Source organism: Melospiza melodia, chromosome 1 (genome assembly GCF_035770615.1).
Source record: "Melospiza melodia melodia isolate bMelMel2 chromosome 1, bMelMel2.pri, whole genome shotgun sequence".
Classification (NCBI taxonomy): domain Eukaryota; kingdom Metazoa; phylum Chordata; class Aves; order Passeriformes; family Passerellidae; genus Melospiza; species Melospiza melodia.
In genome coordinates, this window is record NC_086194.1 from 102,914,043 (window position 1) to 102,936,888 (window position 22,846).

The window sequence follows — 22,846 nt, forward strand, 5'->3', positions numbered from 1 at the left end:
TTTCCTCTGAGTTGGTACAAGGCTTCTTAACATCAAAGTGCTCATGCATCTGTGTTATTTGGTGTCTTGTAGCATAAATGGACCAAATTAACGTTGCTCAATAATTTATTTCCTATGAAAGTTTGTGTGCCAAGTGAAAATGCATAACTGTCTTTGTGCAACCATGTATTCAATCCCTAGCCCCCTGAAGAGGCAATATGTAGTGGCAAGTCCCTGCCTTGTTCAAAGCTCCCACCAACAGGAAAGATGAGGAGCCTGCTGGCCCTTTACAGACTCAGACAGCATGATTTTTATATTTGACAGATATGGAGAAATGCTCATTTATAAAGGCAGTGACAGCATGACTCTACCTCTTCCCACACCTTTGAAAGAAATCAGAACTGCTGTAAACATGATTTCAGAGCTGTGTCTCACCTGCTAGTGCATCTCTGGTAATCCAGTGTACCTAGACTGATACTTATTTTTTTTAAGTTCCTTAAATCCTGGAATAGATTTGTGACTGGGCCCTGCAAGTACCACTTAAACAACATTTCTTCAGCTGTGCTTTCTCCTTCCAACTCCCTGGCCAGGCCAACCTCTAGACAGTGTCTATTTATTCTTCTCAAAAGACATGCATTAGGCACCATTCAAAACTGTCTTCAATGTGCCAGGCACTGTGGGTTGTATAATTAGAGTGTATGTGCCAAAGAGCTTAACAATTAAAAATACAAGTTCACCAACAGAGTCAGCTACACTAAAAGGAAGATCTGTTAAAGAAACCAACTTTCCACTATGAGAATGAAAGCAGGTTTGATTAATTATTTGTCATTATTTGAACACAGGATCATTCATGACTTAGAGGGGGCTAATACTTGTGTCATTTAAGGCAGTTTGGGCTCAGATGTACAACAACCAATGGAACAAAAATACTCAAACCTCTCTCAGTATTCACATTCCTAAACATGTGCTCTTTGAGAGGAAACAGTCCAGTTGTTGGCATTCACTGGATGTAAAGATAGGAAAGCAACTAATATCTAGAGAAGGGCCACAAAGATTATCAGAGGGCTGGAACACTTCTTTTTTGAAGATAGGCTGAGAGTTCTGGGGTTGTTCAGCCCAGAGAATTCTCCAGGGAGACCTTCCAGTACCTGAAGGGCCTAAGAAAGATTGGGGCAAACTTTGTAGCAGGGTCTGTTGTGACAGGACAAGGGGTAATGGTTTTAAACTCAAACAGGGTAGATTCAGACATAGGGAAACATATGATGAGGGTGGTAAGGCACTAGAACAGGTTTCTCAGGGAGGTGCTGGATGTCCTGTTCCTGGAAACACTCAAGTCAGGTTAGAGAGGACTGAGCAATTGGATTCAGTTAAAGATGTCCCTGCACATGGCGAGCGAGGGGGGGAGTGAACTACATGACTTTTTAAGATTCTTTTGATTCTTTTCAACCCAAAGTATTCAATGATTCTATGATCCTGAATGTTAAAGCTGACAGTTAGAGTAATTAAGACTTTGTGGGACAGTACAAGCCTGAGATCTTGTTGCTTGTGCCAAGAACCAGTCATGCATTTGATGCAGAAGTCACTGAAACCAAGAGCTGTCGCAGGACTCTTTTATCATGCACTATTCCTTAAGATCTAATGAATCCCAGAGGATGATAAGGCACAATCATTTGATGTACTGCCTGCAGTCATTCATTCAGTTTTCAAGTAGTAACCCTTCACAATCATGCAGTCCTACTGTCTCTCTGGGCCTCCTGTATTGCTCCATGCAGGATTCTTTCTCCTGATCAGTTTAAAGCAGATCAGCTTGACAAAAACAGCTTTCCTCAGCAACTGATAAATGTCCTACTGTCTATCTAGCACCAGATCTAATGCTTATCCTCTCCCTTCAGCTCAGAACTATTTGATATTTATGTGACATTAGCTGATTTTTAACTTCCCTTTGCTGATCAGGACTACACACGTCTCAAACCTGAACAAGAGATTTAGACATGAGCTGAAACAGCTAATTCCAAATAAAATTGCACCCCCACTCTTCTCCAGTCTCCCTTGACCATGAAGACTGAGTTTTACTTGGCATTTTGCTGTTAATGATGAATTATTAGGTGTGGCATGGTTAGACACTCTTTATCTCCATTAAATCTTAATGGCTACATTTTGCCTTTTGCTACTGAAATGGCTCATGGAAGTAAATGCAGTTAACGGACTCTGCTATTAAGTACATGTTGCTTGGAGATATAATAATGATACTTCAGAGTCTCTCCCACAATTTGCTAATGCAAAATTCACAATCACATTTAAAGTCATTTTTGCAAGTCAAACTATTAAGGTTTAATTTCAAGGTGGGAATTGTACTTAAAATTACCATCTCATGAATATCATGGAACATGATTATTTGTAACTTTGTAACATTGCTTATAAGGCACTAAGACTTTAAAATACAGTCTATTAGGTATTACTGTAACATTCAGTCCACATAAAACTGGACATGAGCCAATAAAATTAAAACCTTTTTCAAAAAATTATGTACAGAACAATTCTTTTTTTTTGCTAGAATGTCTTTTACTGCTTGAAGGCCAAGTTTGAAGTGGGCTGTAAGCACTAGTAGAACTTTAGTCTAAGCAAAAAACAGTCGCTGACTATATCTCCTTTTACATTTTTTTACTCAATAAATAACCATATGCATGAATCCTAAATCAGTGTATAATTTAAACCCAAGTAGGTTCTTTATTTTCTTTTGATACATTGACAGAGTTTAAGAAAAAGAGAAAATCTAGCCTGATCTTCATCTTACAAGTTACTAAATCTCTGAAGTTTTTGCTGTTGTATAACTTTTGCATGGCTAAAGGTTATAATTCAAAAAGAGTTTTCAGCTAATGGACAATCAACAGCTTTTCAGAATAATTGTTTCCATTGCTAACTGCTTTCACTGATGAAAAGTCAATTTATATTCAGTTTTATATTATTTTCAGCCACTGCTTCTTTGAGTTTCACCTCTCCCACCCTTACACACTAAATTCACTTAGGTGAATTTTAGAGTTTGGAAATAGAATTGGTTTTGTGTTTCTCTCCTCTCCTTCAAACAAAGCAGGAAAAAGAAAGAAGAGAAAACCAACATTAACAAGACTAGAAAAATTTAACAATAAAACGGAGAGAACATTCTACCAACTATTTCAAGTGTTCACATTTAAAAGCCCACATTACATCATTTGGACAAGTTTAGTACTTAGTGTAACAAATGATTGATTAAGGGTCCCCTGAAGTGTGGGAAAACAAAATAAAACAGTGTAGGCATTATCAATCTCTAAGTCCTTTATAAATCCTAAGTAACAAAAGTACCGGCAACTCAAGCAAGCATTAGGGTTGCAATTTCAAAAGCACTGAACCTCACTCACTTGAAACATGAATGTTTATGCATTGATGTTGTGATGAAAACATTGCCTGAATAAATGTCAGAGTTCCCACTTTGCAGATGCAGAACTGAACTGAACACTTTCACAGGTTTACAAACAGAATCCACCTTAGCCAACAGGGCAAAACAAAGGAAGACTTTTGATCCCGTGTACTGCTCATCCCGTTAGACAACAGACATTTCAGACTAAATGAGATCATTAAGATTCATGCTTTAGGCAAACTAATGACAGATTTACTCTATAATTGCTTACAGATTTCTCTATAATTTACTCTATAGTTGCAAAGGAATAATAAAATTACATAAATTTTCTCTGTTAGGAGAGAAAAGCACAGGTTGAAGTCACTTAAGCAAACATAAGGCCTAATGAATTTGTAGGTCAGTACTTTTGAAGTTTTGATGTAACTTTGATTTTTTTCTTATTTAAAAAAATCAAGCATGTGAAACCAATAATGTATACATTATGATAATTTTGGGGTCAGCAGAGAAGCATCACAAAACTGGAAAAGCTTGGTTTGTTTCACACAAAGTCTTCCACAAATCCTGTGAGGAGATACTTGATTGTCTCATCAATGCTGCTTTTCTAAGCGACGCACAGATGACTAAGGGACTTGCACAATTCAAACCTGAGATTTAATTGTTTTCTGTTCATTATAAATAATACTTTTCTTTAACAAATTTAGACAGGGTCTGAGCTCTTGTTGAGCATCCGGTTTGCAGAGGTCTCAATTACACAGTATGTTTTCTTTTGCTCTGCTTTATATTTCTGTCTCTGGCAATTACCACGCAGGTTCCTGGCATGGCAACAGGCCATAAATTTAACATCTAAACAAATACTGAATAACAACAACAACAACAACAAATCTTAAATGGACAAAAAAAAAAAGGAAAAAATACTCCTTTTTCCCTTACCATGTTGAATACAGCCATGGTTAATATTATAGCAGTGGTTGTCAATGTAAGAGTGATCCTTGGCCAAGGACGGTTTGCAATTATTCCAGATGATTTCAGGATCCACAACAATGAAGCTGATGCTTTCTTGCTACATTGCTAAGTGCAAACAGTTTGGAAAAGAGGAAAAAAAGATCTTTATTTTAAGATATTTAATTAGAATATTTAATTAGATATTAAGATTAGATATTTAATTAGATTTTAAGATATTTAATTAGAATAAACAAGGGTAGAATTAAGATATCTTAAGACTGAGGGCAGTAATAATCTTACAGCATTGCACAGAACTATTTAACTATTATAGTCTCTCGAGAATGACAGATCATGATTAAACATGAACACAAAGAAAAATTTATTTAAAATATCTGCCATATTATCACTTCCATTAAATAATTATAATTTGCAAATACCTTACTAAATATTCAATACATACTACTAATAATAGCAAAATACAGAGCTGACAGCAGTGTCATTACCTCTAACAGCATCAAAACCTTGAAAATGAACTGACCTGCCTTGACTGAATTGAAAGAGTCATGTTTAGTAGCCTCTAGAAACTTCAAAATGTAAATAATGACTCTGCAAAGTCTTTGACACAGAATAAAGGCTAGATGTATCCCTGGCAGCCCACAAAACAGGAAAGCTTTCAGGCTTTTCTTTCATCTTTTTGGAGTCTCATTTGATAATTATTTTAAATGGAAAATAACTCAGCAAAGCAAAACAACCTTCCCTAAAACTATCCAGAAGGCAAATAAGCATTTCATAAAAAACTGGATGTAAAATTTGACAAAAAATATTTAGTGAATAGAAAAATTTTCTTGTATAATGAGAAAAATTAACAATAAAAAACTCTGACTCATTTAATCTGTTTCTAAGAAGACATTGCAAAGTCTCCATTCATACATGCATGGTGCCTAGAGGCACAAGCGGCTCACAAAGAATAAACAACGATTTGTGACACATCCAATAAACATTAATTTTCCCAAAACTTTAGCAATGAGGAGATAAGGTTGCCTAGAAGCATCTTGTGCCCTTTTCAAATGTCAAATTCAGTTTTATGCAAACTCCTGTAAAAAAGGCAAAGAAAATTTAAGGAACATGACAATCCCACAAAATTAATTGGTTTTTTCAACGTGTGTTTTCTATTTACTTAATATTATCTGAGATGGCTTTACATATTGTTTTCACCCTTGCCCCAGTCATCAGCAGATATACAAGCTCAGGAAGTCTCAAAAATGGGAACTCAAGCACGAAAAACTACCAAACATAGGACTTATTTTACAGCACTGATCTATTTGTTCAGGTTCAATAGCTATGGCACATCATGCTAAATTACACCACTACCCTACATGTGGGGTGTATTTTGCATGACAATCTTTATCATTCTGCACGTAAATACTTTGCTCCTAATTATACATTATTTGGACAAATCCACTGTATATGCAGAGCTTTTTCACATATTGTTTCCATTTATGACAGGGAGTTTTGCATACTGAATTGGACAGATTCTGAATTCAGTTCCAGGAAGGTCAAAACAATCACTGGAATCTTAAGGACGGACAAAAAAAAAGGGAAAATATCAGGCAGTTTATATAAACATATGTTTATATAAACATAACATTTTATATAAACATTACTCTTCTCCCTTACTAAAAACCCACCCAAAAACATAAACTCAAAGGATCTGCATTTCTGAACAAAAAATTCCTGCTCAAAAGTCTTTTTGACTCCCCAACCTTGTTCTTCAGTCCTAAGTACATAGCAAATTTCAAGATAATTTGAAACTACACATAGATTTTACAAAAAAATTTGTCATCCCTCCCACTTCAATATAGTAAAAAGCACAAAGTATTGATTGCTGCTGTTGCTGCAGAAGGGAGGTGTCCCGATGGATGCAGGGAATGGATCCGAGTGAAAATGAATCATTCAGTTATCTGTCTAGTCTGCCTAAAACCCAATTAGTCAGGGAGCATGGATTTATGGCAAATTAAAACAGTCATGAAATCGTGCCCTAATTACTCTTTACCTTTATTATAGCTCACCTGGAGCTTTACTACAACTTAACCTACGTTGTTCTGTGATTTTCTTGGAAATTTAAAAGCAGCTGGATAAGTTTAAATTGCATTAGACACAGAAAACTAGACAAGTACACTAGTACACTGAAAAAGCACTAGGAATATAAAATAGCTAAGAAGTTTTATTTATATATATATATATATATATATATATATATATATATATGAAGCTGTACACTGTGTTCTTTCTGAATTACATTACATTACAGACCATTCAAAGAAAGCCTTTACGATTCGAAATTCCAAGAAAGTAAGCGAATGATGGAAATAAATTATATGTTCTAAACAAAATAAATTGTATTATGAATTTTACAGGGTTTATACTACCTGATGAGAGGCTAATCAAATCAAACACAAATGGTGATTATCAAAAGGGCAATGACAGTTGATGAGTAACATCATAAACAGAAGCCACTGAATTTGCTGCTTGTAAGATGATGGAAAGAGGTTGCTGCAGTCATGATTTTTGATGGGAAACCTACCAAGAACCTTCAATGAAAAATCTTCCTTTCCAGGATGCCCTGGAAAAAATCTTCCTTTCCAGGGTGATTCCTGCCTAAAAGGCTACCAGGCTAGCACAGGATAGTTAATTTTGCTAGTGGGCAGAAATTTGGAATTGTGAAAAACATGATGGTATATCTTAAAGGCATTGTGGGTATGTGGAAAACTTACATGGCATTTAGGGGATGGGACACAGGAGAGGAAAGAAAAGCATAAACGTGGATCAGATATGTACAAATATAGGTGGATGGTGACAAGAAGGGATGAAAGGAAATGGATGCAGGTGAACACTTTTCTAAATGAGTCTATTGCATATTGTTACTGAACTCTGTCTCTAACCATCCTCTGTGTAGGTGTAAGTGCAGTCCTTATTCTGAGCCTGCATGCGTGTGAATAGCAGCAAACTTCATGCTGGACTAGATGGCAAGGGGCACAGGATGGTGCCACTGGAGAGAGATCACGTAGGTGTACAACTGAGGGTGTCAGGAGCTGAGCTGTCTCAGACCAGTCCCCGAGGAGACCCACAGGGTGTGTGCAAACACAAAGAAAATTCAAACAGAACTGGCTGGCAAGCAGGAGATCTGAATTTGGAAAGACCCAAGGGCTGAGCTAGTCACTTTGCAAAGGGGACAGAGCCTGGGTATGGATATTGTATTGACTAAAACTCCACATGCCAGACCCACGAGTGAAAGTGTGCCTGTGGATGATGGCAGTCAGGAAGTGTGTGTCCCATCAGACCTGATTCTCCAGAAAGAAGGAACTAGACCATCAGTGTAGATCATGTTTACATGGGTGCTGCACATTGTTACATGGGTGCTGCAGGAGAGCTGTTCTGTCCATGGATCTCTGTGATTGCTCCTCTGTGTATAGTGTACGCCCATTTTCCTATTGGGAACATGTGCCCAGCCTCACTACAGGTTGCATCTCAGACTTCAGTGGGAGTGGGACAGGAGGATCCCCTCCCTGAGATTGAATTCCATCAAATTGTGCTTCAGTGGGTTGGGAAGGAGCACTTCCCAGCTCCTGACCTCCACTAGGCTCAACAAGCTCTAGCAGCCCTTACTTTCAATTTCAAAACTTTAAAAATTATGTCTCAGTAAAAAATGTAAAAACCATGTTGGAAAAAAAAGTTGTGTTTTAGTAGTGCTACACAATGTCAATTGAGTTTTCTCTACTCACATAAACAATTTTTGTTATCTTAATGGTTTGTGTTATCTTAATTCTGAGGATAAAACTAACTTTCACACAGAAAAAAATCTCTGCTGAACTCCAGTATCTAAGTACAAGAATGTCAGCATCAATTGATGGTGACTTTTCAAACTTTTCTACTTTAACATCAGTGCTTCCAATTGTTAAATTTGAACTTTCTTTGTATCTGAAAGTAATAATTGAAAAAAATTATAGTATAGAATTGCTGAGACTACTTAGCAATGCCCATGCTGAGAACAGCATGTATTGCTGAGAACTCCCTTTGTTTTCAAAGTGTCTGGAAAACAGGTACAGGTTTACGTAGCTTCTGTATTAAAATGCCTTGCAATAATTCCAATTTTTCTTTGCTTACAAGATTTTTGAACAATATCATCTGACCTTGCTAATATATTTCAGCAAGGAGGAACTTATTGGGCTAAATCTCTACACTTCTTCAAATAATTTTTTTCTGATATCATTAAGGCAAAAAAAAAGGAACTTTATCAGTTAGAACAGGCCTGGAAAACAACAGAAATTTCAGGAAACAATATATCATTCAGACAGTGTGATTAATCAATAAGAGGGATTATTTCCATTGCTCTTCCTAAAATTACAAGACACTGATGGCTCTAGCCAGAAGAACAATGTGAGTTATGTTAAGAGTGCAACTTTAAAAATTAAGTTCTAGGTAGTTTTTTCCACTTGTCAAACAGAAGCACAACAGAGTGATGTATTTCTTACCAATCTGTTTAATGCACAGCTCTGAGTTCTGGGGGGGGAAGACCCCTGTTTATTTGGCACATCTGCCCTTCCCACCTTATTTGTTAAGCCAGTGAGAGTCCTGAAAGGAAAACTTGTGACAAAACCCTAAAAATTTTTAAGCCATTGAGTAGATATTCCATGGAAAACATGAAAAAATACACTGTTGAATAATAATTCTCTGTGTGAATAACAGATTTGCTGAACTTCATTTCACTTTTGAGCAGTCCAGATCCAGTCCATGTGTAGTACTACTGCAGCAGTTCAGTACTGCTGAAAATCTGGGAAATCCCTGGAAGCAGAACTGGAGGGGTGAGATTAATCATTAAAACCACTCTTAAAAGCAGACTTAGGCAGGTTTATTTTGCTGATTCCATCATACACTTTTATTGTGTTATGTCTCCTTTGCAATTTTCTGAATAAAATGGAGAATGAGATTAAAGAAAGAATCAGTTGTTGAAAGCATGCAAGGAGGATAAAACATCAGATCTCAGCAGCATTAGAGAGTATCACAATGTTTATTCTAAGTGGAGCTTGCAGAATATGGTTCAGTGTTTATCATTTTCTGACTAGAAATAATAGGTATTTGTAGTATGAGAGGTGACTAATGTATTACCTTTTCATCTGAACATGTTAAATCTGATATGACAGCACAGCATGATAATGAGTAATAACTTATTTTGAATATTCAGGACATTAAAAATGTATCCTGTGTTGTCTTTCCACACACAAAAACCTACTTCAGCATTTAATAAGATGAATGCTGTCTTTCTGAGTGGGATCAAGGAACTGGTGCGAGAACTAATTGTGACAGCTATGCTGTAGATGAAAGACAGTGTTTCAAGAGCTGTCACACTTCTCCTTCAGATGCCAGTTGAGGTTGGAACATTTTCACTGAAAACTTCTTATTTACAGAAAGCCAGTGAATCAGATTTTCTATAGTTCTATTGTTGTTCTTTTCATTTTGCATTCAAACACAACTCTATATTTTACCAATATCGATGCTTCAAAGAATGCAATCAAGAGAAACAAAATTCAGATTTTTTACATGCTTGTTTTCTCTCAGAGTTGAAGAAGACACCAAAGTTCAAACCCCAAGAACTTGCTGACAGAAATTACATTCACCTAAGCTTGGAGAAGGGGGATTTTGCTGTACAGACACAAGCTTTTACTTTACATTCTTATTAATGCTCCTAATGTTGACAAAAAGGACCAAAGTACTTCTAAAACAAGTACTGTAACACCAAACTTTTTAATTTCATGGTGGTATCTGTAAGTCTAAGCCAGGAATTTTGAATTATACAAAATGCATCCAGGTGAAAAGTCTACTCAACTTCTACCTCATGCAAGTGACTGGACAAAAGCTAGAATCCTGAATAAAGAAATAACAGCCAAAACTAAAGTCAGCATTACGTTTTTAATTCCACCATTCTTTGCAGTGTTAATTATCCTTTACAATAGGTCATGTTAAAATGGCCATATGGTTCACTTCAGCTGCGTCATTCACATCAGTATTCCAGGCTGACCTGGAACAGAGGCTGGACAGAGTTAAGAAGGAATTTAGTAGGTATTTATTAAAAGGCCTTTAAAGGATACACCTTGGGCAGTACAAGAGCCTGGCCATAGCTCTTCCCAAGATGGACCCGAGATGGATGCGAGATGGATGATCGGTTTATAAGTTTTGGTCCATTGATATACTGGGGTTAATTATCCAATTACAGCTTCAGGTTATGAAGTCCCATCTTCCCAATTTGCTCTCCTCAATTTGCCATTGTTTACACTTTTTGTGCCCCAAGCTGTGACTAAGTCCTTGGTTCTCAGGGTGGAAAAGGATTGTTTTGTCTAACTAAACTGTGGAGAGAATTTGGTAACAGGCTATATAAAGTTCAGAGTCACACACTACGGCAGTGCAGAATCTGAAAAATATGAAAACTTAAGGCATCATTTCCCCACCACAGAGGCTTGACAAAGCCTTTACCTTGTCAAGTCTCTATTCTAAATGTCTGTTAATAATAGGTAATTAATAACAGATAAATTTCTAACAACTGTGACTATCTAACAGTAAATACAAATATGCCTTTAGGCAGTCAGAGTTCAGTCCTGGCACTTCCTGTGCTGCTTTCCTCACTCAAGAAAACATACAATCACTGTGTTATCTCCTACTTTAAGACGTTCTCAGTCCCTCCCATCAAGGTTTTAATTTTTCTCAGGAAATATTTAAGGGCCACTAGTTTTGAGAAGAATCAAACCTGAATGACATTTTAAGAACAATGCTCAGGGCACTGAATTAGAGGAAGGATTTCCAAATGCTGCATTCTACATTGGCCAAGTCTTGACCTCCAAGTGAGATCGTACCATCCAAAATCTGTCTCACACAACAGGAGCTCTGATCTGAGCCTATATTCCAGTATTAGCACATCACAGGTATCAGCTCTCAGGTAATACATGTACAGACCACTAAAAACAATCTGGATGCTTTCTGCTTTCCTGCCTTTTTAATAATGATAGGAAAAATTGTTTTTACACTTGGAAGCACAGTTGGGTATTTGAAATTAACTTACAATCTCATCATGGGCAAAAAACACTAAAGGGCAGCATTGTTAGATTTAAAGAATTATTAAAAGAGAATTTTTGGCAAATTAGACATAAAGAATGTGGCTTTCACCAAGTTAGGAAATTCTTCAGCTGGCTTCAATCATGTAACTAATGTTGTAAACATGTAACTCAAGAAGCTGAGTGAGGAGAAGGATTTTTTGTTAATGGCGTCAGTACACTTAGAACAATTCCTGAAGCCTGAACATGGTACTTAACTAAGTGGTGATGGATTTGCTGTTGTAGTGCCTCTGCTAGAGACTCATCAGAATGACTTTTGGGATTGATGAGCCTCCTTCATGGACCCTGTTGTAGGTGCCAAAGTGCCTCTTTAGGTTTTCCTTGCCTAAACATCCCTGTTTTAATCTTCATTTACAGGCAAAGCCTTACTATTGAAGAAATGAAAGGGCCTAGATCTTTCATCTATATCTGCATTAAAAGACACTTATTTCAAAGGTAAAATTCCAGATTGAAAATAATTTCCAAGTAGTGCTGGTGCTAACATTCCTCTCCTTACAGAGCTTTTAAATATCTTATGTGTATGCTTTAGTTATGACTCTACCTAAATACCAATGCCAATTACTTTAGAATGAAATACAGACCCCTGCGGAAAAAAGGGAAAGAACACTCTGTATGCAGTGATGTGGTGTAAATTATGTGCCCTCTTCTAGCAGGAATAGGGCTCATGTACTGGCTGCCCTTTGTCAGAGACTTCAGTAACCTCAAATCAAACCATCTTTCTCGACTGTGAAGCCAGTTATTTTCTGCTGTCTATTCTCTTGGTAGTGTGTTCTTCTAATTCCATTATTCAATTGGGCATCTAAGAGAGACTATAAACATGTCCAAATGAGACGACATTAATTCTATCTTCTCTGTTAAGTAGTCAAGTTTGCAAGGTATAAATATATGCAAAAAAAATTCATAATAATAAAATGTTACTGGCACAAAGACAATGTCACATCAATTAAGTGCAAGTATGTCCCAGGTAATGCAAACAGATTTTTGAGACAGTGCATAAAGAACAACGCATAAATAACATCTGCTTGAGATTAATACTTCTTTGGTCAGCTACCTCAGCTACATCAAAGATCTTTCTGCTGCATGCTTAGTGTGGTTTTTTCCCACTGAATGCATTGCATTTTCCAAGGTATCATTTAGGTACCAGATGATTGCTTCCTTGCATTCACAGCGGGAGGTAAAACACATCTAACACTTACCAGGTCGGAGGCATTTCACATGCATTCTATGAACTCATCTGTACTTCAAGAAGATAAAGAGAAGAGACACAGAAAATAAATGAGCTAAAGGACAATCACTGTCCTCTATCCCTCTATCTGGGAAAGAAACTCTTCAAGGAAAAGTCAAAGAAAATATTCAAAATTAATTAAAAAGAAAGGCCTACATTTAAAATATGAAAAAATAAGATAAAAATTATCTTTATGACAAAAAATACTCGTACTCTTTAAGATTATGAGTATCTCTGAATACTGTGACTATCAAAAAAACCAAAACATAATAAAAAATTAATAGGCACAAAAAATAATTAGAATATAGATGGTGTAAATTCCTTTCAAGTTTCAGGATATATGCCATTTTAGCTAGGATTGAGCAAGGTTTAATGCCTATGGGCAAATGACTTTCTGTGAGAACTGTCAGCTATCCCTGCCCTTGGCCTGTTTGCCCAAGACCAGCAGGGGATGCCACAAAGACAGGCTCTGGAAGTCTGTAACACCCTTATTTGTGCTGCTACGGTGCTGCATCATTTGATGGAAAGATTCCTATTCTTCTCTAATGGCTGAATTATCACTTCACCCCAGACGGAGCTGGGCCACGCTGCAGTGCTGCTGAACAGCAGAATCAATTAATAAACTCAGAGTGAAACAGTGAGCATAAATCTATTCTTACAATATTGCAATTAAATTCGATAAAAGCTAGTAATTTTAGCATTACAGTCTGGATTGAGTTTTTTTGTTTTGCCAATGAAATGAAAATCAAACGGAGAAATTTGTTCAGTGTTGGTTTTTGGGGGACTTACTTTGTGGTGGTTACAGCCATTTGGAATAGGTGAAGACTGAGAATGCAAAGTGTCAAAAGTACTAAGACAAGCACATATAACACAGTGATATCCAAGTGTCCTAAACTGAACTTAGATTTTGCTGTCTCTACTGGCACTTCAGGTCCCACTCTAAATCTTGTAAGAATCCTGTAAACATTTGACTGCTACTGCAGTTCTGGAGCTCAGGTTGTTGGTGAGGCCTGACCCTGGCTGGGCTCCTTGGGAACACCAGACAGAGCAAGAGTAAGCCCAAAATGCTGGGCAGAGGGAGGAGGAGGAAACACAAAAAGAGAAACAGAAGAGGAAACCCCAAGGCTGGAGGAGCAGCCACTCCATGCTGGAGCAGATGACCATACTGCAGCTCATGGAAGACCTGTGCTGGAGCAGCTGATGTTCCTGAAGGAACTGCAGCCTATGGAGTCCTTAAAATTGAGTAGGGCGGAATTGGAAAAGGAAGGAGCAGCAGAGAGGAATGTCTATTCACCAACCACTCTCCCCTACTTGTACTGGCTGACAGAAGGTAGAGGACTCTGGAGCAGAGGAGTGAAGGTAAATTTGGGAAAGGGAGGTGTAATGGTGTGGCTTTAATGTTTGGTTTTGTTTCTTACAACACCAATCTATCCTAATTGGCAATAAATGTCAGCAATTATCCCCAAGTTCAGTCTTCATTTTCTCTGAAAATAACTGGTCAGTGATCTCCCTGCCTTACCTCAAGCCATGAGCTTTCTTATTGTAATATCCTACCCCATCATTCTGAGTGAGGCAGAGTGAGTGAGCAGCTGGCTGAGTGCCTGGTAGTTAACTCACCCCATTTCATCTCTCAGGATCAGACAGGCACAAAACATTCTCAGGTTTTTTGGTGCATTTTTAGCTGAGAGATATTCGGTGATTTTAAACTCTGTAAATTGTGTGCAAGGGCATGTACACACAAGCAAGTCTATATTTACTACATGCTTTCTACAAGGGAATCCAAAATGTACTTCTTTAGAAAAAGAGGAGTGAAAAACCCCAAACAAACCCAAACCTATTCAGCCTTAGGATGATAAAGCCTGATTACTGTTAACAGTTGCACTGTTGTGTGAAAATTCAGATATCACTATTCGTTTCTTTGAAATTTTAGACTTTTCTTTTAAAACAAAACCATTTACAGTGATGGGTCAGATAGAGCAATAAATATGCTACCAAAATATAACATAGGGTGTCGCTGTGGTTAAAGCTGCAAAACAATGCTTGGATTTTGACACAAAGGAAGAAATCTTAGGGAGAGAACAAGGGAAAGGCAAACCTATTGCTTGTTCTGTTAGCTGTTTCCCACCTTGTGGGGAAGACCTAGGTTCTTGTCACCTTAAGAACTACATCCATGCACACGAAAAAAGACAACACTGCATCAACTATGGTCATGACTTTCTAAAATCTTCTTAGCAGCATAGTTTCTGTATTAGAGCAGCTGAACTCACAAAGACATGGACATAAATAACTCCTCTTCAAGTTGGTTATGTTAGAATATGACAACTGGCAAGTCATCAGAAATGAAATGATAGGTCTCCATTTCTATTTACAGTGTTTACAATACTTATGTGATGTGGGCAAAAAGGCACTGAAAATAGGTGTAAGATATAACTCAAATGGCACAAATCTACAACTCTGACTTGGGATATTTCTTAGCCATCCCTTTAAATGCAGAAAAATGTATTTGTATTTCTCCTAAGTAATACTATGAATAAAAGCCTCAGGAGAATGTATTTGCCAGCACTTCTTGATTTCATTAGCACCTCTTTTTCCTACAGGAAAAGGTTGGCTTTTCCTTGAAAGATTTTTTTAAAATTTGCTTATTCAAGAGTAGTACTCTAACTTCATCATTTTACTCTCAGTTCACTGTCAATAACAAACAGAAGTCAAGTATTACATGAGAACTAATTTTTGCGGTTAAGTAATAGCAATACCTCTAAGACCTCACTCTAATGATTAAAAATATTTAAGAATATCGTTGCACTATATTTCAGATTAATTCCTGAGCAGTGGCAGCGTCCCTAACTTAATGGAAAGGTAACTGAAATGTATATTAATTATATTTTATTTTAAAAATGCCCTGGTTAATTATAAGCCTCATAAGAGAGACAAATTATAAAAACTTGCTTCCTCTGTTTTTTTTCTTTAACTACCTTGTCATACTGTTTTACTGCATACTGAAGTAATTGTCTTTTCCGTGTGCTTTTTTATAAAGATCTTCCAGTTTTCTCTATGTGAACTTTTGCAAAGACAGAGAAGGAGAAGTGGGGATGCCATATGCAGATTGCATTCACTTTGTTACAAAGCCTGAAACTCCTTATCCTTATAAATGGAGTTCTATGTTGGATCTATTTGAGAACTGAGAGACATGCTGAAAGGCAAAATGGTTTGCTCAAATAGTGAATTAAATTCTTAAATTCAGCTTAATATTACATACACTCGTAGGTATTATAAAACACCTGGAGCACTCAGTGACAAAACTGGAAATTTACTAAAACATTTTTATATTTCAAATTAAATTGTTATGGTGAAATATTCTTTAAAGTCAGAAAATGGTCTTATACAATACTTAAACAAATACACAGTCCTGCAAATTAAAGCAATCATAAGATGAGTCACCTCCTGTAAGCACAATAGCAAAAAAAAATTTTAAAAAGGCAATCTATCAAACAATAATGAAAACCTCTCAGATGATCCAGTTTCATATGAGAAAAAGAATATTAGTCTCAATACAGACAATTACTGCATTGGCATTTTCTGTTTTTCAGATAAATCAGGACATTTTACATGGACAAAACAATGTCCACAGAAGCCTGAGCATGCAAATCTTTCTTCCTTTAACTGGTACTCTGCAAAGGCAGAGTGACTTGGCAGAATCAGAACATGTTATTTCAAAGAAACCATTAACTAATGCATTAGATTTCCTTGAATACCTACCAAAAGCTGTCCAGCAAAACAGATAAACAAAATGAAGGAAAGAAAGAGAAATGCAGCTCCAAATGAAATTCCAAGAATAGATGTTCTAGAAGAAAAGGAAAACAGGTATTAATTTCTTGGTTACACATTTGTAACTTGACATTTCTTTGTCTATAATACTGATGATATGAAAAAGTACTAAGTGCAAGCTGCAACTTCCAAACACCAATACCATGGAAAACCAATTCAAACCCTCACCCTAATGGCAGGCATTTCCCCATTTTGGCATTTCTGTATTGCCATTTTCTCAATTCAGGAATGCTTGAATTAAATTACCTCTTACTTGCAAAGTTATTAACATGAGAAGCTAATAACTTCCACATGTATAACAACAGAGTACATTAGGAGAAGCAATGCCTTGTTTTGTTTTAACTTTAGGAAGCCTGCATTAAAGACGATCCTAGCTGCTTTAGTTTTTTGTCATTGATTTTATAATAATAATAGAGCCTAATAGAAATACAAAATAAACTTGCTGGTGGTGTACATTCACCCCTAAAAGGCAGAAAACTGCACAGGTCAGTGATGTTCATTTTCAGTGTCTTGCAGGAGAAGCTGTGATGCTGATCACCCTTACTCAGTGCTACCATTCATCCTTTTCTTGTGTGTTATAAATAGGAAGGTCTAGCCAAAGCAGCATCCCTGGATACTCAGTAAACAGGGATTCAGTAACAATCTGTGCACTCCTTCATTCATTCCTTCATTCATTTGTTCTGCAAATGTGGAAATCTCTCTATAGTAATACCACAGCAGAGCATAATTGCTCCACCAGGCACCATGTAAGAGCTTCTCAGCACATCTGCCTAGGGAAAGATCCAGTGGAACCTAATTATGTTTAAGGAATGCCAAGAGAAGACCAGAAGCTCTGTAACAGAGCTTGTTTAGGCATGGGGCCTAGATGCACTCATGAAGTCCCTCACCTGAGTACCTGCTTTCAGGTTTAACCCCAGATTTGACACTTTTACAGAATTAAAAAATATTTCTCAACTCCTTTGAGCCTCAGCAAACATCTTACCTTATCAGACATTATATGCCAGAAATATTAAGAAACATTTTGATCTGTTTTAAAAACAGTGTTATACAAAATATTTTGAGAAAAGAACAAAAAAGCATTAACATCACCAACCAATCCGATGTCATTAAAAGCATTTTTGGAGAGTAATTGATGTGCTTCCCTTCCAAACATTCAGAGAACTTGTTATATATTAAGTATTAATCATCAGATTTTGGCCTGCATCAGCACAGCTGATGAAAAACAAATGACTGGGAATTCATAACATATATAATTAATAATAATGAATTAATAAACATTAATAATAATGAAATAATATTTCTTTTAAAAGTCATTTGAAGATCACTGTTGTTTATGAATACATGTTCTCCAAGATTTTCTCATTGAGACTGAGACAGTAAGCAGTACATCAGAGTATTAAAACTAGTATTCTACTCTCAGGAAATGAAAAATCTCATAAGCACCAGAAGAGATGAAAGAAAAGAGAAAAAAAAAACAACTAGGAAACTAAAAACAGAACCAGTTAGGAAAGAAACAGGTTTATTTTTTACATATGCATAAACACTTCCAAACTTATATGTCCTTAATTAACATTCAAAGAACCTTTCCTACATTTCAAAATATAACTATTCTTTCTTTGATATGAAGAATAGAAGAAGTGGGCCTCCACATCTTAAAAAATCGCTCAACACAAGAATAGCCTTATCAGTCAAGTTTGGAGTGCATTTTTTAGCAGAAGAAATGAAGATGTTTGAGAAACTGGAGAGCAAAGGAAATAAAATTAACATGGCATAAAGAGAGCTTATGCAAAGAGTACTTAATCTCCTGGGCAACAGGCAAGAACAAAAGGTCTTTGTAGCAGCTTCACATAATCAATGATGTTATTGAGGGAGTACAAGAATTACACAGCAAGGTGAACAGGACAAAGAGAAAAAGACTGAAGGTAATAAAAAGTGGTATCTTAGAATCCAGATTTGAGTGGTGAAAACAGAGCAAAACCCCTACAGTATTTTTGCTCCCCACACCCTGTTCTTTTCTGGGACCAGCAAGACTTCTGTTTCACTTAAGCTAAGACAAAACAGTTTCATGCTGCTCCTAGAAGGAAAGAAGCGGGCTGAAAATGCTATGAAGAGAAGCAAAATGCTAAAAATTAAGTGTCACCATAAACAAGTCTCATTTGAGGCAATGACCATAGGAAAGCCATAATACGATTTCTTTTTTGTCACTGAAACATTACAAAATCAGTACAATTCTTTACAGTAAACTAACCTTATTTTTGTTTTGTAGAGTTAACAAATGCTTGCATTGACATATTTGGGCAAAATATTTAGTCAGAGGAGCTCCTGAAATTGCCTAAGCCAGGTAAGTTTTTACCTGCCCCTTCTAGGCTTCAAGGAATGGCCTCATTCTGCTCTCTGCTACAGTACCCCACCAGAAACCCAAACAGGATAACCCTTGACCATCAGCTACAGAGAGACAGTTTAAAAGTGAGGCAACAATATGAGAACTTTTCAAGCTTCAGGTAGTTCCATGTCAAAATAATTTATGATCTTTGCTAAACTTGCATTTTTCTGGTTTCATTAGGAAATACCTGCTTTGGACAATTCATTTTTATCCGTGGTACAAGATTGGAAAAAAATTATGTTTATGTATATGTCAGTAACTATTTAACTGAAAACCAGAAATTTATTGGTGAAGATAAAGATATTGAAAAATGCAGAAAGATATTGAAAAATGCAGAAAAGAATGTGGTTTTTTCCTACAATTTTGTAACTTTCAGGAAAATATGTGACTTTTGGCACATATCCTTTAATGCAGAGCATTTCCATAGCTTGTAGATAATTGTTATCCATGTTCTGAACAATAGGACTGCAAATTCTCTTGAGGTGATAAAATCAAATGAAGCCACTGCAACTGACAATTATACAAGCCAATACTAAATTCAGACTTTTTTGGTATGTAATAGTAGCTATTTATTTCTTAAAGGCATTGATACTTTCACTAAGCCATCAAAAGATTCAATATCTATGGAGACTGTGTGGCAGTTTCAACGTTAAAACAGTATCAGTTCAGTTTTATAATTCCACTTGAATTGTTGGTGTTTGCTTGTTTTAATACAGCAGAAAAAGTTAGTAATAATGCTTTCCTTTCACTTATACCATCTTATATCTTCCGTGCCTGCTTTCGGACAAACTTTCTGAGTACTCCCTCTCCTATGAAGAAATTCAGTTGTGCCTGATCAAAAATGCAATGTGAAGGCCTCCTGACCATGACTGTTAGTTTGGCATGACTCAGGAACAAAGGACACAGTTTTTTGAACACGATGGCCTCAGAGTGAAGACTTGGGAAGAATCTTAAATGTAGCCTAAATACAACCTCTTACTTGAATACTACAAGAAGTACCTCCTGTTCAACAGAAATATACTTTGATCAATTCACCAGTCTGTATTTCAAACAACCAACACTACCAATTCCATGCTAGTACAAATTCTGTTTGCTTAAATAGAGTGTAGGGTTGCTGTGAATTAATAGGCATACTTCTCTGACTTGGTAAGCCAAGAATTCTAGAGAGCTACCACAGGCCTGTTCCAAAGAAATGTAATGATAAAGATTTTTCTTTCATTTAATGCCAGTGAAGACCTCTCCTCATCATATATATCACCCCAAGATATTGTTTTCTTGATTAAATTTATAACTATCACTTTGTGTAAAGCTTATTATTAAAACAGCACATCACTTTACTAACCCCAAGAAAATTAAGGCATTAATAAATTTTTCCAGCCTTGAAAAAAATGTCTGGTGATCTTGAAAATATTACTTAATACTTGCAACTTGCTGGATGTTATCCATCATCAAATATCTCCAAATCTACTTTTAAGTAGCAGACTGTGTGCCTGCACAGAAATCAATGATATTACACTACTGCAAAACCAGGTTAATGGAATCGTAAATCAATAAAACCCATTGACAGATTTAGTCCATCTTCCTGTCTTCATTAGAACACCATTTAAAAATCCTGGAGAACTTTTGGAAGAAAACAAAAAGGGTAGATCAAATTTTAGAAGGAAATAACATTTGCAGCATCGGAGTATGTTCAATTTAACTTGCATTTGTGATGACTACATACATTGGTGGTTTTTCAGCTTTTGTTGTTGTTGTTTTTAACTTGCAATGCTCCTAATTTTCTAGAAAAGATGCAGGTGACTATCTAATACCTTGCCTTTCTGGGTTCCATTTTTTGCATCTATTAAAATAATCCACAGACCACCTGAAGCTGAATACAATTAGTGTTGGTAATACCTGATTTTACACTTTTGCTTTTACAACTTGATATGCAAGCCTATAAAACGATCATAAGACACAACATTTTGGTAATGAAAATGACAAAGCATTTATAAGTGTCTTTTGCTCTGAAGTTAGAAATATCAGAAATAACAGCAAGTTGGAGGATATTTTCCTTAGCTGAATACAGCTCCCTAGATTTCACTATTATTCTGATCGATTTTAATGAAATAAAGAATTAGTTTAAGCAACATAGTAAGGATAGAACAAAATGAATGCCTGACCACATGTAAGAGAGATGATAAATCTAGATTAATTTTTATTACTAAAATAAAAACAAAAAAATCATACTGCTGGCTGGGAGCAGTTAGATCCACCTTTGGCTTTTGGGATGTGGCAAAACATGAGTTTTGAACTAATTATTTTACTTATCAAAATACAGTATGAGCTTGTAAAATAAAATTTTCTGTGTCTTAATTTCCTATTTTTAATAATGCCCAAAGTCACACTCAAACAGGTACAGGATACTGCTGAATTCTTGGAAGAGTGTCCCTTGCTTTGTGCCTCCATTTGAGAAATTTGCAGGGAAACTGCTGCTCTAACATCTGAATAGAAGTCCATAAAACTTTATACTTGTTATAAGTCTGCACTATAGAAAGTCAATTTATTATTTCCTAGCACTTCCTTCTGGCTTTGAACTAAAATGTGAGTAAATACTACAGAACAAGACCAATCACACAACTGTGGTTATAAATAATAATCTTGAAAGTACTCTACAGGAGAAAGGACTATGAGTTAAGAATTACTATATGACAGGGAATATGAAGTTGTTTGCTTTAGAAAGAATTGCTATAAAACAAAACCAACTTTTCACTTTGTAAACAATCAGCCACAAAATTTATTTTTAAGAAATCTAATAAAACATCCTATATTGGAATTGTCTTCCAGTTTTCAGCCTTTTGACAAAAAGTACAAATATAAATTATCTTATAATGCATAAATTCAGATAAAAAGATTTATTCCAGAAATGGATTTTAATATTCCAAAATTAATTTTATAAATGTACCCATTATGGTTATTAATGCTCTGTTTTCATACTCTGTATAGCAGTATTATCATAGTCATAAGTTAAATACAGTGATTTATCACAGTGCCAAGTCTATAATCCATTTTGTCTCACTCTAATGCCCAACTGTCACACTTATTTCTAAATGCAATGAGAGAAACTAAAAGGAATGAAGAAATTTTACTAATGTTTGGCATCACACTATCAACAGTGTTTAAAATTAGAAAGAAGCCTAACTTTGAAAATTGGCTGAAATCCCCAGTCTTTTCTGTTCAATTTAATTTCCATGAACTGACATATGCAAACTAACAATTCCAATTTTTTTTACTTATATTTCTTTTTTTACACTAATGAGAAAATATACATAGGAACAAGTACACATTAAATATCACTTACTTTGGCAATACGAGAATCTGTACAACAAAAATGCAGAAGAATATGAGACAGGCACAAGTCACATAGTACTTGAATGCAGGCAGAGTAGTTGCTCGATACTAAAAAAAAATAAAAGCAAATATCAAAAACACAATTGCCAAAGCAGATAAAATACATTCCAACTGAATTATCAGTTAAAGATGCACAAATGTATGGGCAGTTCTTAGCAAGTCAATTTCCTGTTCTTCAGTGACTTCACATCCACTCACACAGGGCTAGGGGTTATCAGACATAGCATTAATACTTTTGCTTATTGAAGAACAGTCATGTCAAATGGTTTGGCCTTGTTCCTCCACTGAACTCAATATCCCAAACTCAATATAAAAAGTTTAATTAACAAAAAAATTCCTCTCCCAAAAAAAAAAAAAAACCCAAACCCACCAAAATGAAAAAGTTTACACATAAGTTAAAATATTTTTAGGAATGACCAAGCATTCTTCAGATTCCAAAATTCTTTGTGATTAATTCCTCAAACTGACTTTCGATTATTGATAAATACTGAATGGGCTGAAACAGTTACAAAAAAAGCAATATTAATTTAGCCAGGAAACTTCTG

General features: G+C 35.9%; 1 protein-coding gene across 1 annotated transcript in view; it reads right to left on the reverse strand.

Moving 5' to 3' along the window:
- ADCY2 (adenylate cyclase 2) overlaps positions 1-22,846 on the reverse strand; it is a 204,549-nt gene that overhangs the window by 29,495 nt on the left and 152,208 nt on the right. The window contains exons 14-16 of the mRNA XM_063163008.1: positions 22,252-22,349; positions 16,460-16,544; positions 4,304-4,441 (exon numbers count right to left, since the gene is read on the reverse strand). Of these exons, the coding sequence (XP_063019078.1) occupies positions 4,304-4,441; positions 16,460-16,544; positions 22,252-22,349 (321 nt within the window). The remainder of the gene's footprint in view (positions 1-4,303; positions 4,442-16,459; positions 16,545-22,251; positions 22,350-22,846) is intronic.